The sequence below is a fragment of the Panthera uncia genome (genome assembly GCF_023721935.1).
Source record: "Panthera uncia isolate 11264 chromosome A1 unlocalized genomic scaffold, Puncia_PCG_1.0 HiC_scaffold_16, whole genome shotgun sequence".
NCBI classification, from domain to species: domain Eukaryota; kingdom Metazoa; phylum Chordata; class Mammalia; order Carnivora; family Felidae; genus Panthera; species Panthera uncia.
Window position 1 is genome coordinate 1,488,287 of NW_026057576.1, and position 14,287 is coordinate 1,502,573.

The 14,287-nt window shown below is 37.1% G+C and overlaps 1 protein-coding gene and 1 pseudogene across 2 annotated transcripts in view; both read left to right on the top strand.

The window, feature by feature from the left end:
* The window catches only part of IFT88 (intraflagellar transport 88), a 130,683-nt gene that overhangs the window by 658 nt on the left and 115,738 nt on the right, over positions 1-14,287 (top strand). For both annotated transcript variants that reach the window (XM_049647336.1, XM_049647337.1), the window contains exons 2-3: positions 5,472-5,567; positions 10,040-10,102. In XM_049647336.1, the coding sequence (XP_049503293.1) occupies positions 5,478-5,567; positions 10,040-10,102 (153 nt within the window). In that variant the 5' untranslated portion in view covers positions 5,472-5,477. The remainder of the gene's footprint in view (positions 1-5,471; positions 5,568-10,039; positions 10,103-14,287) is intronic.
* LOC125934234 (uncharacterized) lies at positions 12,869-12,982 on the top strand (annotated as a pseudogene).

Here is a 14,287-nt window from a genome sequence, read left to right on the forward strand (position 1 = left end):
GCGGGCGGGCGGCCGTCCTGGGGCCGGCCCCCCGCGGCACGCCCCCGCGCGGGTCGTCGCGCGCGGCGCGGGGAGGGGGCTTCGTTGGCGGAGGGGCTCTGCCCCGCCCACCGGCTCTTCCTCCGGTCCCGGCCCCTCCGGGCCTTTGCAGGCCCCGCAGAAACGCGGCCGTGGGTTCGCGGACGTGGATTCCCGTGGCGGGCGAGTTTGTGTTGCCCCCCTTAGCGGGGCGGGATGGCTGTCCCGAACCGCAGTCCCTCGGCAGCCGGCAGATTCGAACCCAGATTCGACCTGGCCACCAGCTGTTGAATTTCATAGCGGATGACACCGCGAACGTTCCTGTGTGTGTGTGTGTGTGTGTGTGTGTGTGTGTGTGTGTGTGTGTGTGTCTTGTGTAAAGCTTTTGAGATTTTCTCATGCAAGGTTTAATTCGCGAAATAATAACACACCAGAAGGCGTAAACCTGTACTCAGTCGCACAAAGATGAAACAGAATTCCAGAGACTTGAAGGATTGTTTTTCCAAGATTCTTTCTAGAGCTAAAATTCCACTCTTCCTTTTTTTACCGGGTGGATTTTCTGGTTGTGAGCTTTTGCGGAACTACAGCAGGCATCTTGGATGTAGACTGTCCGGCATAGTCAATAGAAGAGCATCATAAAAAAATAACTTCAGCATTAAAAAAAAAAAAAAAGGTGTTACTGGCATTTAATGTGTGTCCCCAGATTGTTTCAACACGAATAGCTTGTTACGTGTGTACACTGCTTTTGAAAACCCTAAATTGTATTTGTTCTGCCACCCCCAGCTATCACCTATGGGTGCTTCACTTTCCTGGCCTCACTTTCTACATCTTCACAATTAATTTGCTCACTCGAGGTCTTTTCAGCAAAAGTCTCAGATGTAAACTAATTCCAGTGTGGTTGCAACCCGGCAAGAAGGATATCTGCTTCTGAAAGTTGCTTGTTTTCATGACATGCATGTAAGCTGAACTGACCTAAATAGGGCTCATAATCAGCCCTCCTTTGGCGTAGTAGTCCTCAGACCTGCGTCATCAGCAACACTTGGGAACTTGCTGGAAATGCACATCGCCAGGGATAAAGGCCGTGGTGAGGACTCCCACCCAGGGCTTAAGGAATCTCAAACTCTGCTGGTGGGGGAGTAACAATGTGTATTTTAACAAGCCCCTAGGTTTGTCATGCATGCTAAAGTTGGAGAACCACTGGTTTAGCATTATCTAGTTAAAATATTTTCTATATCTTATACCAGTGACTTTTATTTAAAAAAATTTTTAAGTGTGTTTGTTTTCTTTTTTTTTTAACTTTATTTATTTTGAAAGAGAGAGAGAGAGTGGGGGCGGGGCAGAGAGAGAGAGGGAGAGGAAGAATCCACACTGTCACTGTCGGCGCTGGACCCCGAGATAATGATTTGAGCGGAAATCAAGAGTTGGAAACTTAACCAACTGAGCCACCCACGCACCCCTATTTTTAAAACTTTTATTTACTGAAGTATAGTCAACATGCATATTATATTAAAACAATTTTTTTAATGTTTGTTTTTGAGAGAAAGAGAGGGAGAGAGAGCACACATAAGCGGGGGAGGGGCAGAGAGAGAGAGAGACAGAATCTGAAGCAGGCTCCAGGTTCTGAGCTGTCAGCATAGAGCCCCATGTGGGACTCGAAATCACAGACTGTGCAAGATCATGACCTGGGCTGAAATTCGACGCCCAGCCCCTGAACCACCCAGGCACCCCATGACACTTTCATTTGAAATTTACATGCATTGCAGAATGATCACCGCAATCTAATTACCATCTGTCACCAGAGTTACTACAATATTATGACTATGGTCTGTATGCTGTAATTTACATCCCTATGACTTATTTATTTTAGAACTGGGAATTTGTATACCAGTGACTTTTAATACCTTTGATGGTATTTGGAATAAATGTTTCTATCTGATATTTTTTCTCCCATAGTGAATTTTCATCTTTAAAAAGTAATGAAAAATTAACTCAAGACCTAAATGTAGGAGTTAAACCATAAAATTGTTAAAACAAGTGTAAAGCTGCTTAACCTGGGGTTAGGCAGTGGTTTTTTCAGATGAGACACTGAAAGCACGAGCAACCGAAGAGAAAATGGATAAATTATACATCATCAAAATTCAAAGGACACTTCAAAGGGTGGTATCAAGAAAATGAAAGATAAAATATTTGCAAATCATAAATCTGATAAGGGCTAGTATCCAGAATATATAGCTTTAATAACATAGATAAGACAACCCAATTTTTAAAAATGGGCAACGCATCTAAGAAGACATTTCTCCAAAGAGGTATACAATTGTCAATAAGCATATGAACTGATGCTCAACATCATTAGTCATCAAGGAAACGAAAATCAAAACCATAGAGATACCATTTCATACTCATTAGAATGGCCATGGGGACATTAGCAAGTGTTAGCTAGGACATGGAGAAATCGAAACCTTCATGCATTGCTGGCAGAGTGTGAAATGTGCAGCCACTTTGGAAGAGTCTAGCAGCTCCTCCAAGAGTTAAACCAGAGTTGCCATATGACTCAATGCCATTCCTAGGTATACACTCGATATCGATAGAATTGAAAATTTATGTTCGCACTAAACGTACACACATGTTCATAGCAGCATTATTTATAATAAAGTGAAACAATCCAGCTGTCCATTAACTAATAGATAAAATATTGTATATGCATACAATGGAATATTATTCAGCCATAAAAAGGAATGAAGTACTGACACATGCTACAACACGGATAAACCTTGAAAACACGCTAAGTGAAAGAAGCCAGTCAAAAGGCTACATGTTGGATGATTCCATTTGACTGATGAAAAAAATTTGATTGATGATTCCATATGAAATGTCCAGAATTGGCAAATCCATAGAGACAGAGTAGATTAGTGACATAGGCTAAGTGGGAGGAGGGAGGAATGGAGAGTGGCTGCTAAAAGGGTCCCACATTTCTTAATGGGGTGTTGAAGATGTTCTGGAAGTAGATAGTGGTGGTAGTTGCATACTAAAAAAACACTGAATTGTACACCTTAAAGTAAGTTTTATAGTATGTGAATTATAAAAAATTGATAATTTTATATTTCACATAAAAATATTTTTTTAAGTTTGAGAGAAAGTTCATGCGCATGTGTGTGAACAGGGGAGAAGCAGAGAGAGAGGGGCAGAGAGAGAGGGACAGAGAGAATCCCAAGCAGGCTCCGCGTTGTCTTAACGGAGCCCTACCCAGGGCTGGAACTCACCGTGACATTGTGACCTGAGCCAAAATCAAGAGTTGGACACTTAACTGACAGCCACCCAGGCACCCCCACATAAAAATAATTTTTAAAAGGTTACAAGTAGCCATATATATTTGGCCTTATACTGAGCAATAAGATTAAGCTGAAATTTTTGTACGAATTTACTGGCACACTTAAAATTGTACCAACTTAAAAAAAGCACGTATTTAGTTTTTCTTTTGTGTGTGTGTTTTTTTAATTTAAGAGAGAGAGACAGCATGTGTGCCTGCACGTGGGAGAAAGGGACACAGAGAGAGAGCGAGAATCTTAAGCAGGCTCCATGCTAGCATGGAGCCTGACAGGGGGCTTGATCCCACAACCCTGGGATCACGAAATCAAGAGTCGGATGCCCAACCGAGCCACCCAAGTGCCCCTAAAAATATGTATTTCAAGGTAAAGTAATTCAGTATTACATTTCTTGGGTACCTAGCCTGACCCCTCCCCTAAATTGACTAAAAGATTACTCAGTTTGAATGATTCTTTGTCTGAGAATTCTTCCCAAATTCTCTAGTAATCACTGCATTTACAGTATATGTATACAGTAATTAAATTTCCCGCTTCTATTTTACTTTGACATCTGTTTTATTGTGTCTTGCATTTTTCTCAATATTTTATTATGAAAATTTTCAAATGTACAGTAAAGCTTAAAAAATTTTACAGTGAACATCATACCTGCTACATAGATTCTACCATTAACATTTTCATGTACTTGCTTTATCATATATCTTTCATTTATCCATGTTATTTTTATTTATTTATTTCGAGAAAGTGCACACACGTGTGTGCGTGAGCACAGGTGGGGCAGAGGAAGAGGGAGAGAGAATCTTAAGATTCTCTGTTATTTTTATGCATATCAAACTGAATTACAGATATTAAGCTTTCCCTTAAATACTTAGGTATGCATATTATAGTTTGATATTTATTTACAGTTTTTTCTTTCAAGAAAAAACGTATAATGAAAGGAAAAAAGTATGCATTTGTTGACTTTTTACAAGTGTGATTACCAGTCTGACCCAAACTATTGTCAAGATATAGAATATTTATCACCCTAGAAAATTAAAAAAAAAATTTAATGTTTGTTTATTTTTGGGAGAGAGAGCAAGTGAGAGAGCAAGCCGGGGAAGGGCAGAGAGAGAGAGAGAGAGAGAGAGAGAAAGAGAGACAGAATGGCTCCAGGCTCTGAGCTGTCAGCACACAGCCAATGTGGGGCTCGAACCCACAAATCGTGAGATCATGACCTGAGCCAAAGTCAGACACTTAACTGACTTGAGCCACCCCCAGGCGCCCTACCCTAGAAAATTCTATAATCTGCCCTTTTTCATTCAAACTCTAGTCTCCCATGCCTAAACAGCAACCACCCTTCTGATTGTTTTCTACAATAGTTTAGTCTCTTCTAGAATTTTAAATCAACAAAACAGTATATAAGGTTCAGTTTTGTGAGGCTTCTTTCACTTAATTGAGATTCTTCCATTTTATGTATGTCATCGGTGCATTTTTTTTTCTGAATAATACTTTGTTGCATAAATATGCTTATCCATTCTGTTGATGGGCATCTGGTCTGTTTCTAGTTTTTGACTATTATGAATAAACCTCCTGTGAACATTCTTATATAAATATATCTGTAGACCCATGTATTCACTTCTCAGGTAAGTACTTGGGAGTGGAATTGCTGGTTCGTAAGAAATATATGTTAATTTTATGAAAGTGCCAGTCTTTTTTTTCCAAAATTGTACTATATTACCCTCCCCAACAACAATGTAGGACTCTGGATCACTCCACATCATTGCCGACCTTTTGCGTTGTTGGTTTTTTAAATTGAGCCGTTCTGGTAAGTGTGTGGTGGTTTCTGCCTTGCTTTGCACTTGACTCTTACGTCCCCTGTTCTGCACTTGATGCTAAGCTCTTTGACACTCAGGGCAACTAACTCGTACCTGTGTCTAGTGCCTTTCAATGCAACAGGTGTGGAATAAATGTAAAATGAGAGCAATGAACGAGTGTTTTGACACCTAGTTTTGAGAATTTGACGTGAAAAAAATTAAGTCATAAAAATATGTAGCAATAAACTTGACCAGAAAGGTTGTTAAGTGGTTCTACTTTATTTCAATTAAGGATTATTTTATATACCAAGAACATATTTACACTGCCAATTTTTCATAGGTACAGATGATGCAAAATGTACACCTGGCCCCAGAGACAGATGAAGATGATCTTTATTCTGGTTATAATGACTACAATCCAACCTATGACACTGAGGTAAGAAAATAAAAATAAAAATAAATCTAGTTTTTATGTTGGTCTTTGCTAACCAGCTGGTTCATGAAAACTTTGGATTTGAGGGTTCTGCTTTATTATCTTTAAATTAAGTAAACTGATTAAAAGCCTGGAAAAGTGCTACTTCTGAAGTCTGTACTAACTTCCACTAATAATACTAATTGCAGCAAAAGGGAAAATCATGAGAAAGGTTATAGAAACAAATTAGGGTCGATTATAGACTTGTATTTTCCAGCACTAGCTATCTGAATGTGTAAGTAAAAAGACTTAAATCACTTGAGGTACCTAAAATCAGTTGTTTTTTTTAATTTCCTAAATTTGAAATGTCATGTAGTGATTTTTTTCTTTTAATTAAAATATACAAATATTTTATAGAAAACTTAGGAAATAGAATCACAGAAACTATTACCACCCAGAGGTAAACATTAACTAGCTTATAATGCTTATGTCACCAAACATTTCCCTATGCAAATATATGTGTATCTCTATTTTTGGATAAAATGGTATCATACTGTGTGTACTGTTTTGTAACCTGCTTTTTGTCTTTTATAAATATTCCTTTATGTCAACAAATCTATATCTACTTAATATTTAGTGGGATAGTAAACTAAAAGATGAAATTGTTAAGACAAATAGTTGAATTAAAAAAACTTGAATATTTTATTTTTATTTATTTATTTTTAAGATTTTTCTCTTAAATTTATTTATTTATTTTGAGAGAGAGAGAAAGCGTATGCCGAGGTGGAACAGAGTGAGGGAGAGAAAGAGAATCCCAAGCAGGCTCTGCACTGTGAGTGCAGAGCCCAAAGCAGGGCTCGAATTCACAAACCGTGAGATCATGACCTGAGCTGAAATCAAGAGTTGGCCACTTAACTGACTGAGCCACCCAGGTGCCCCAATACTTGAATATTTTAAATCTGTTTATATCATTGTGAGACTTTGAGTTTCCAAACTGTAAAACAAAACAAAACCTTTTTATAAAGTTACCTTGAATTAGTGTGTGAAAAGAGTGAGGATGAACGATATGATTGTTAATTTATTTGCTAGTATATAATAATCAAATATTAGCATTTATAGGACTTTATATGAATTTAGGAAAATCTTATATTCTAGAGTTTTTTATATAGCTTTTAGTCATTTTTCAATTGTTTTTTCCTCTGGAGAAAAATGGTAGTCTGTGAATGTAAGACCTGGAAAGAAAATAGAAACCATTCACTTACTCTATACGAAATAAGGATCTAGGCGATGTGATCATTTAACAGAAAATTTGAAAACTACAGAAGACTGGGGAAAAATGATGTAAATACTGTCACTCAAAGATCACCTATATTAAGTATATCTATCACCTGACATTGTGGTGTATTCCCCGTCTTCAAATATACACAAGTGTTTCCCTCCCTGTGTGTACTGTGTATACACACAGGTATGATTATATAGACTCCTTTTTAAAAATTTGTATTAAAACATAGATGTTCGGGGCGCCTGGGTAGCGCAGTCGGTTAAGCGTCCGGCTTCAGCCAGGTCACGATCTCGCGGTCCGTGAGTTCGAGCCCCGCGTCAGGCTCTGGGCTGATGGCTCGGAGCCTGGAGCCTGTTTCCGATTCTGTGTCTCCCTCTCTCTCTGCCCCTCCCCCGTTCATGCTCTGTCTCTCTCTGTCCCAAAAATAAAATTAAAAAAAAAAAAAAAAAAAAAAAACAACATAGATGTTCTCCTGGGTTTGTACAGATTTTGAAAACTACTGAACTCTCCCCCTTTTTCCCAGTTATAAAGGTTATAAGTATATAAAATGTACATGTTCAGTGTTGAAAACTAAATTACCCAGAATCCCGTCACTCTGAAATAACTATTGTTAACATTTTGTTGCTTTGTCTTTCTTTTATGCATATATTTACAGTTTTATTTTAACATGTTTGGAATGGAACTAGGATTTACTTTTCTGTTTGCTTTTTTACATCCAACTACATTACAAGTAATGTCTCATGATACTAAAGATTTAAATACAGTTGACCCTTGAATTGACCCACCTCCCTCCCCCCATGTAGTCAAAAATCTACATACAACTTTTAACTCCCCCCAAACTTAACTGCTAATAGCCCACTGTTAACCAGAAGCCTTACCAATAAAAAGTCAGTTAGCACATATTTTGTATGTTATATATGTCATACACTGTATTGTTACAATAATATCCTTTTTCTTAATTTTTTTAGCTTATTTAGACTATATGGTTTGCGAGTTTTTTCAAGTTGTCACAAATCTCCAAAGAATTTCCCAATATATTTATTGGAAAAAAGTCATATATAGGTAGACCAATGGCAGTTCAAACCTGTGTTGTTCAAGGGTTAACTGTATAATTTTAATTGCTACATTTTATTGAATATGTATAGTTGATTAGAACTGATTTCAGATCATAGGATATTTATTTTCAGTTTTCTGTTGTAAATAACAACTGTGCAATGAACAATTTTATACATAAACAATTTTCTCTATTTTTAGCAACATTTCCTTGGCTAAAGTCTCAGAAATAGAATTAATAGATAATGAATATGATCACTTTATTTTTTTTTTTATTTTTTATTTTTTATTTTTTTTTATTTATGAATATGATCACTTTAAAGCACCAGAGAAACTTCCTAACTTCTCAGGTCATCACAGTGTGGCTTCATTATTTAATTGAAAGTGAATATTCAGGGGCACCTGGGTGGCTCAGTCGGTTGAGCGTCCAACTTCAGCTCAGGTCATGATCTTGCGGTCTGTGAGTTCGAGCCCCGCGTCAGGCTCTGTGCTGACAGCTCAGAGCCTGGAGCCTGCTTCCGATTCTGTGTCTCCCTCTCTCTCTCTCTCTCTGCCCCTCCCCCGTTCATGCTCGCACGCGCGCTCTCTCTCTCTCTCTCTGTCAAAAATAAACAAACATTAAAAAAAAAAAAGTGAATATTCAGAATGTCAGACACAAAAATAAATTAAATAGTAAGATAAAAATGACATTTGCTTTACCCATGATTTTCTTATATCTTAATTGGACTAATAACAAGCTTAATATATAAATGAATTAATTGAAATAATTGTTCAGATGTTCATAGATTATGGAAATAGCTAGTAAAATCATGAACAAAGAAAAATTACAAAAGTTGTGGTAGTTTGGTATTTGTAGTCGGAGAGTTGGTTGACAATTTTAGTTTGTCAGTTAGAATTCATTGAATTGATTAATCAAATTTTACTAATTGTATAGGAATATTAGAAGACTTCCTTTTCCTAAAGGATCCACCAGAATAGTATAATTAATGATGCTGAGGGTTACCTTTGGCTTTATACTTCATATGAAAGTTGCCTAGTTTCCATGGCCAACTGAGAATTGTGTACTTATTAATTTTATGTAATTGATGTGGAAGGTTATAAAGATTATTTAAGGTAAAAATTAAAGAAGGTTTAGACATAATAAAATCATGTTTGAAGTGCATCACATTAACATCTGGTTATATAAACATTTTACTTTAATTGTTTGCAGAGTTTTTAGAAGTTAATCAGTAGTGATTGTTTTTTGATTTATTGTATTTTTTTTGATCATCAGCAAGTATATTTTTGTGGGACATAGACTGAAATAAATCAGAGGCAAGTCTGACAATTGCCCATAAGATGTATGGGAAGGCTTACAGCCAGATTTTGTGTTGGTGAAGGAATAGGAGATAAAGGCTGGTTAGAAGGTTGGTAGTTGCTAAGATTGGGTGCTTTTGAGAGAGTCAAAAAATGACCTTTGTCCTGGAAACCCAGGAACATTTGTATCTTGCTCTTGACTAATATTACCTTCCTCACGTTTCCCGATGAAGAATAGAAGTATAGGCCGGAATCAGCAAAGCACAGTGACATTTCATCTCAGCTAAGGCTTTGGTTCCAAATGGCACAGCAGGTTGGACCCCATGGAGCTTTTCCACGGGGAAGCTTTTCTTAGCTCCAGTCTGAATTCCAGACACTCCTCCAGTGAAATGAAATGTCCTGCGGTGTTTTCACCTGGGGCTGGTAGCCGTGGTCCCAGCATATGGAAGGATAGAAGGGAGGGAGAGAGGACAGAGAGGAAGGGAGAGGAAGAGTTGCAGTTCTCAATTCTTACTGTTCCAGGTACTTGGAAGAAAGGAACAGAAGAAAGGCCATATCCTTGTGTACTTGATCTTTTCACCAGGCATAATGATACCACACATTTAAACAGTGGCCAGTAAAATACCCTTAAAGTCGACTGACATTACCAAGTAGTCCCCTTCCTAGAAAAGGAAGGAGCCTTATATTTTGGGTAGTGTTATGGGGGAGCTTTGAGGACAGGAGTCCTTCAGCCACTACCTGGATGTCAGCAGATGGGGTAAGTTGAATCATAGAGGATCATGAATACCAAACAGAAGACATGAAACTTATTATTGTTTTCAATTCTCACTTCACGTTGAATGTTAAATTTGCCTTTTCACTTTAGGAATTAGAGAACGACACAGCTTTTCAGGAAGCCGTGAGAACTAGTCATGGCAGAAGACCTCCAGTAAGTGCACGTTTTTTGTTGTGGTAAAAAATACATGACATAAACTTAGCCATCGTAACCATTTTTATTTATTTTATCTTATTTTTAAATTCCAGGTAGTTAACAGTGTTATATTAGTTTCAGACATACAATATAGTGAATCAACAATTCCGTACATCACCTGGTGCTCATCACAGCAAGCGTACTCCTTAATCCCCGTCACCTTTGATCCCATCCCCTTACCTCCCCTCCCGCCCTCCCCCCTCCCTGGTCACCATCAGTTTGTTCTCTATAGCTAAGAGACTGTTTCTTGAGTTTTCTCTTTTTTTCCCTTTGCTCTTTTATTTCTTCAGTTCCACATATGAGTGAAATCATACGGTATTTGTCTTTCTCTGACTGACTTATTTCGGGTAGCATTTTATTCTCTAGCTCCATCCACGTCTTTGCAAATAGAAAGATTTCATTTCATTCCTTTGCAAATAGAAAGATTTCATTCCAGTATTCTATTATATACATATAAATATACATATATATACATATATGTATGTATACATACACACACACACACACCCACACACACTACATCTTTCATCCATTCATCAGTCGATGGATACTTGGGCTGCTTCTGTAATTTGGCTATTGTAAATGATGCTACTATAAACAAAGGAGTGCGTGTATCCCTTTGAATTAGTGTTTTTGTATCCTTTGGGTAAATACGCAGTAGTGCCATTGCTGGATCATAGAGTGGTTCTATTTTTAACTTTCTGAGGAACCTCCATACTGTTTTCCACAGTGATTGTACCAGTTTGCCTTCCCACCAACAATGCAAGAGAGTTCCTTTTTCTGCACATCTTTGCCCACATCTGTCGTTTCTTGGGTTGGTGATTTGAGCCATTCTGACAGGTGTGAGGTGATAGCTCATTGTAGTTTTGATTTGTATTTCCCTGATGGTAAGTGATGATGAGCATCTTTTCATGTGTCTGTTGGCCATCTGGATGTCTTCTTTGTAAAAATGTCTATTCATATCTTCTGCCTATTTTTTAACTGGATTGTTTGTTGTATGGTGTTGAGTTTTATAAGTTCTTTACATATTTTGGATACTAATCCTTTATTTGATAAAACATTTGCAAATATTTTCTCCCATTCCATAGGTTGCCTTTAATTTTTTAGATTGTTTTCTTTGCTATGCAGAAGCTTTTTTTTTTAAATGTTTATTTATTTTTGAGAGAGAGAGCAGGGGAGTGGCAGAGAGAGAGAGAGTGTCCCAAGCAGACTCTGCACTGAGAGTGAAGAGCCTGATGTGGGGCTTGAACTCACGAACTGCGAGATCATGCCCTGAGCTGAAGTCAGAGGCTCAACCAGCTGAGCCACCCGGGCACCCTGCTGAAGCTTTTTATTTTGATGAAGTCCCAACAGTTTATTTTTGCTTTAATTTCCCTTGCCTCAGGAGACCTATCTAGAAAAAAAGTTGCTATGGCTGATGCCAGAGAAAATAACTGCCTATGTTTTCTTCAAGGACTTTTAGGGTTTCCGGTCTCAACATTTAGGTCCTTAATCCATTTTGAGTTTATGTTTGTGTATGGTGAAAGAGGATGTTCCAGTTTCATTCTTTAGCATGTGGCTGTCCAGTTTTCCCAACACCGTTTGTTGAACAGACAGTCTTTTTCCCATTGGCTATTCTTTCCTGCTCTGCTGAAGATGAATTGATCATATAGTTGTGAGCTCATTTCTGGGTCTTCTATTCTGTTCCACTGATCTATGTGTATATTTTTGTGCCAGTACCATACTGTTTTGATTACAGCAGCATTATAATATAACTTAATGTCTAGAATTGTGGTGCATCCAGCTTTCCTTTTCTTTTTCAGGATTACTTTGACTGTTTGGAGTCTTTGGTACTTGCATACAAATTTTAGGATCGTTTGGTTTAGTTCTATGAAAAATGCTCTTGGTATTTTGATAGGGTTTGCATTAAATGTGTAGATTACTTTGGGTCATATAGACATTTCAACAATATTTATGCTTCCAAGCCATGAGCATGGAATGTCTTTCCATTTCTTTGTGTCGTCTTCAGTTTCTTTCCTCAGTGTTTTATAGTTTTTAGAGTACAGGTCTTTCACCACTTTGGTTAGGTTTATTCCTAGGCATCTTATTATTTTTGATGTAATTGTAAATGGGATTAGTTCCTTAATTTGTCTTTCTGATGTTTCATTATGGGTAGTTAGAAACAATACATTTTTGTATGTTGATTTTGTGGCCTGTGACTTTACTGATTTGTTTATCAGTTCTAGCAGTTTTTTTGGTGGTCTTTTGGGTTTTGTACATAGAGTATCATGTCATCTGCAGATAGTAAAAGTTTTACTTCTTCTTTGCTGATTTGGACACCTTGTATTTCTGTCTCTTCTCTGTTTGCTGTGGCTAGGATTTCCAGTACTATGTTAAATAAAAGTGGTGAGTGGACATCCCTGTCTTATTCCTACTGTAGAGGAAAAGCTCTCAGTTTTCCCGCATTTAGGATGATGTTAGCTGTGGGTTTTTCATATGTGGCCTTTATTACATTGAGGTTTGTTGCCTCTAAACCTACTTTGTTGAGGGCTTTTATCATGAATGGATGTTGTACTCTGTCAAATTCTTTTTCTGCATCTATTGAAATGATCATGTGGTCTTTATACTTTCTCTTATTAATGTGATGTATCATGCTGACTGACTTGCAAATATTGGACCACTCTTGCAACTCGGGAATAAATCCCACTTGATTGTTGTGGATGGTTATTTTAAATGTGTTATTGGATTGCTTCTCGGCCTTTTGGCTAAGATCAAGTGTAGTTTAAATGTATTATTGGATTCAGTTTGCTACTATTTTGTTGAGTACTTTTGCATTTATGTTCATCAGAGATATTGGCCTGTAGTTCTCTCTTTTAGTGTTGCCTTTATCTGCTTTTAGAATCAGGATAATGCTGACCTCATAGAATGAATTTGGAAGTTTATCCTTCTGGTTCTATTTTTTGGAATAGTTTGTGTTTTAAATATATGGTAGATTTTGCGTGTGAAGCCACTTAGTCCTGGAGTTCTGTTTGTTGGGAGTTTTTTCTTGGCTGGTTATTGGTCTATTCAAATTTTCTATTTCTGACTGTTTTCAGTTTTGGTAACTTACATGTTCCTAGGAATTTCTTTTAGATTGTCCAATTTATTGACATACATCTTTTCATAATATTCTCTTATAATTGTATTTCTGTGGTGTTGGTTGTTATTTCTCCTCTCTCATTTGTGATTTTATTGATTTGAGTCCTTTCTCTTTTTTTCTTTATAAGCCTGCTATGGTTTCATTGATCTGATCTATTGTTTTTTTAGTATCTGTATCATTTATTTCCGTTCTAATCTTTATTATTGCTTCCTTCTGCTGGTTTATTCTTTATTGTACTTTTCCTAGCTCCTTTAGGTGTAAGGTTAGGTTGTTTATTTGAGATTTTTCTTGCTTCTGCTTTTGAGAAAGAAAGTTCTTTTTGAAAAGAACTGCTTTTGCTACACCCCAAAGGTTTTGGACCCTTGTGTTTTCATTTCATTTGTTTCCACGTACTTTTTTATTTCTTCTTTTATGGCCTGGTTGACCCATTCATTGTTTATATAGCCTCCATGTATTTATGGTCTTTCCAGATTTTTTCTTGTTGTTGACTTCGAGTTTTGTAGCATTGTGGTCAGAGAAGGTGCATGGAAGACTTCACTCTTCTTGAATTGGTTGAGACCTATTTTGTAGCCTAATACATGATCTGTTTTGGAGAATGTTCTGTGTAAACTTGAAAAGAATGTGTACTCTGCTGTTTAGGATGGAATGTTCTGAATATATCTGTTAAATCCATCTGTTCTAGTCAGTCATTCAAAGCCATTGTTTTCTTGTTGATTTTCTGTTTATATAACCTATCCATTTATGTGAAGTCCCTTAATATTATTGTATTATTATTGATGAGTTCCTTTATGTTTGTTATTATTTTATGTATTTGGGTGCCTCCATTTGGGTGCATAAATATTTACAATTGTTGTATCTTCTTTTAGATTGTCCCCTTTATTATTAGATAGCGTCCTTCTTTGTCTCTTGTTATAGTCTTTGTTTTAAAGTCTAGTTTATCTGATATAAGCATTGCTACTCTGGCTTTCTTTTGACATCCATTTGCATGATAGATGTTTCTTCATCACCTCACTTTCAATCTGCAG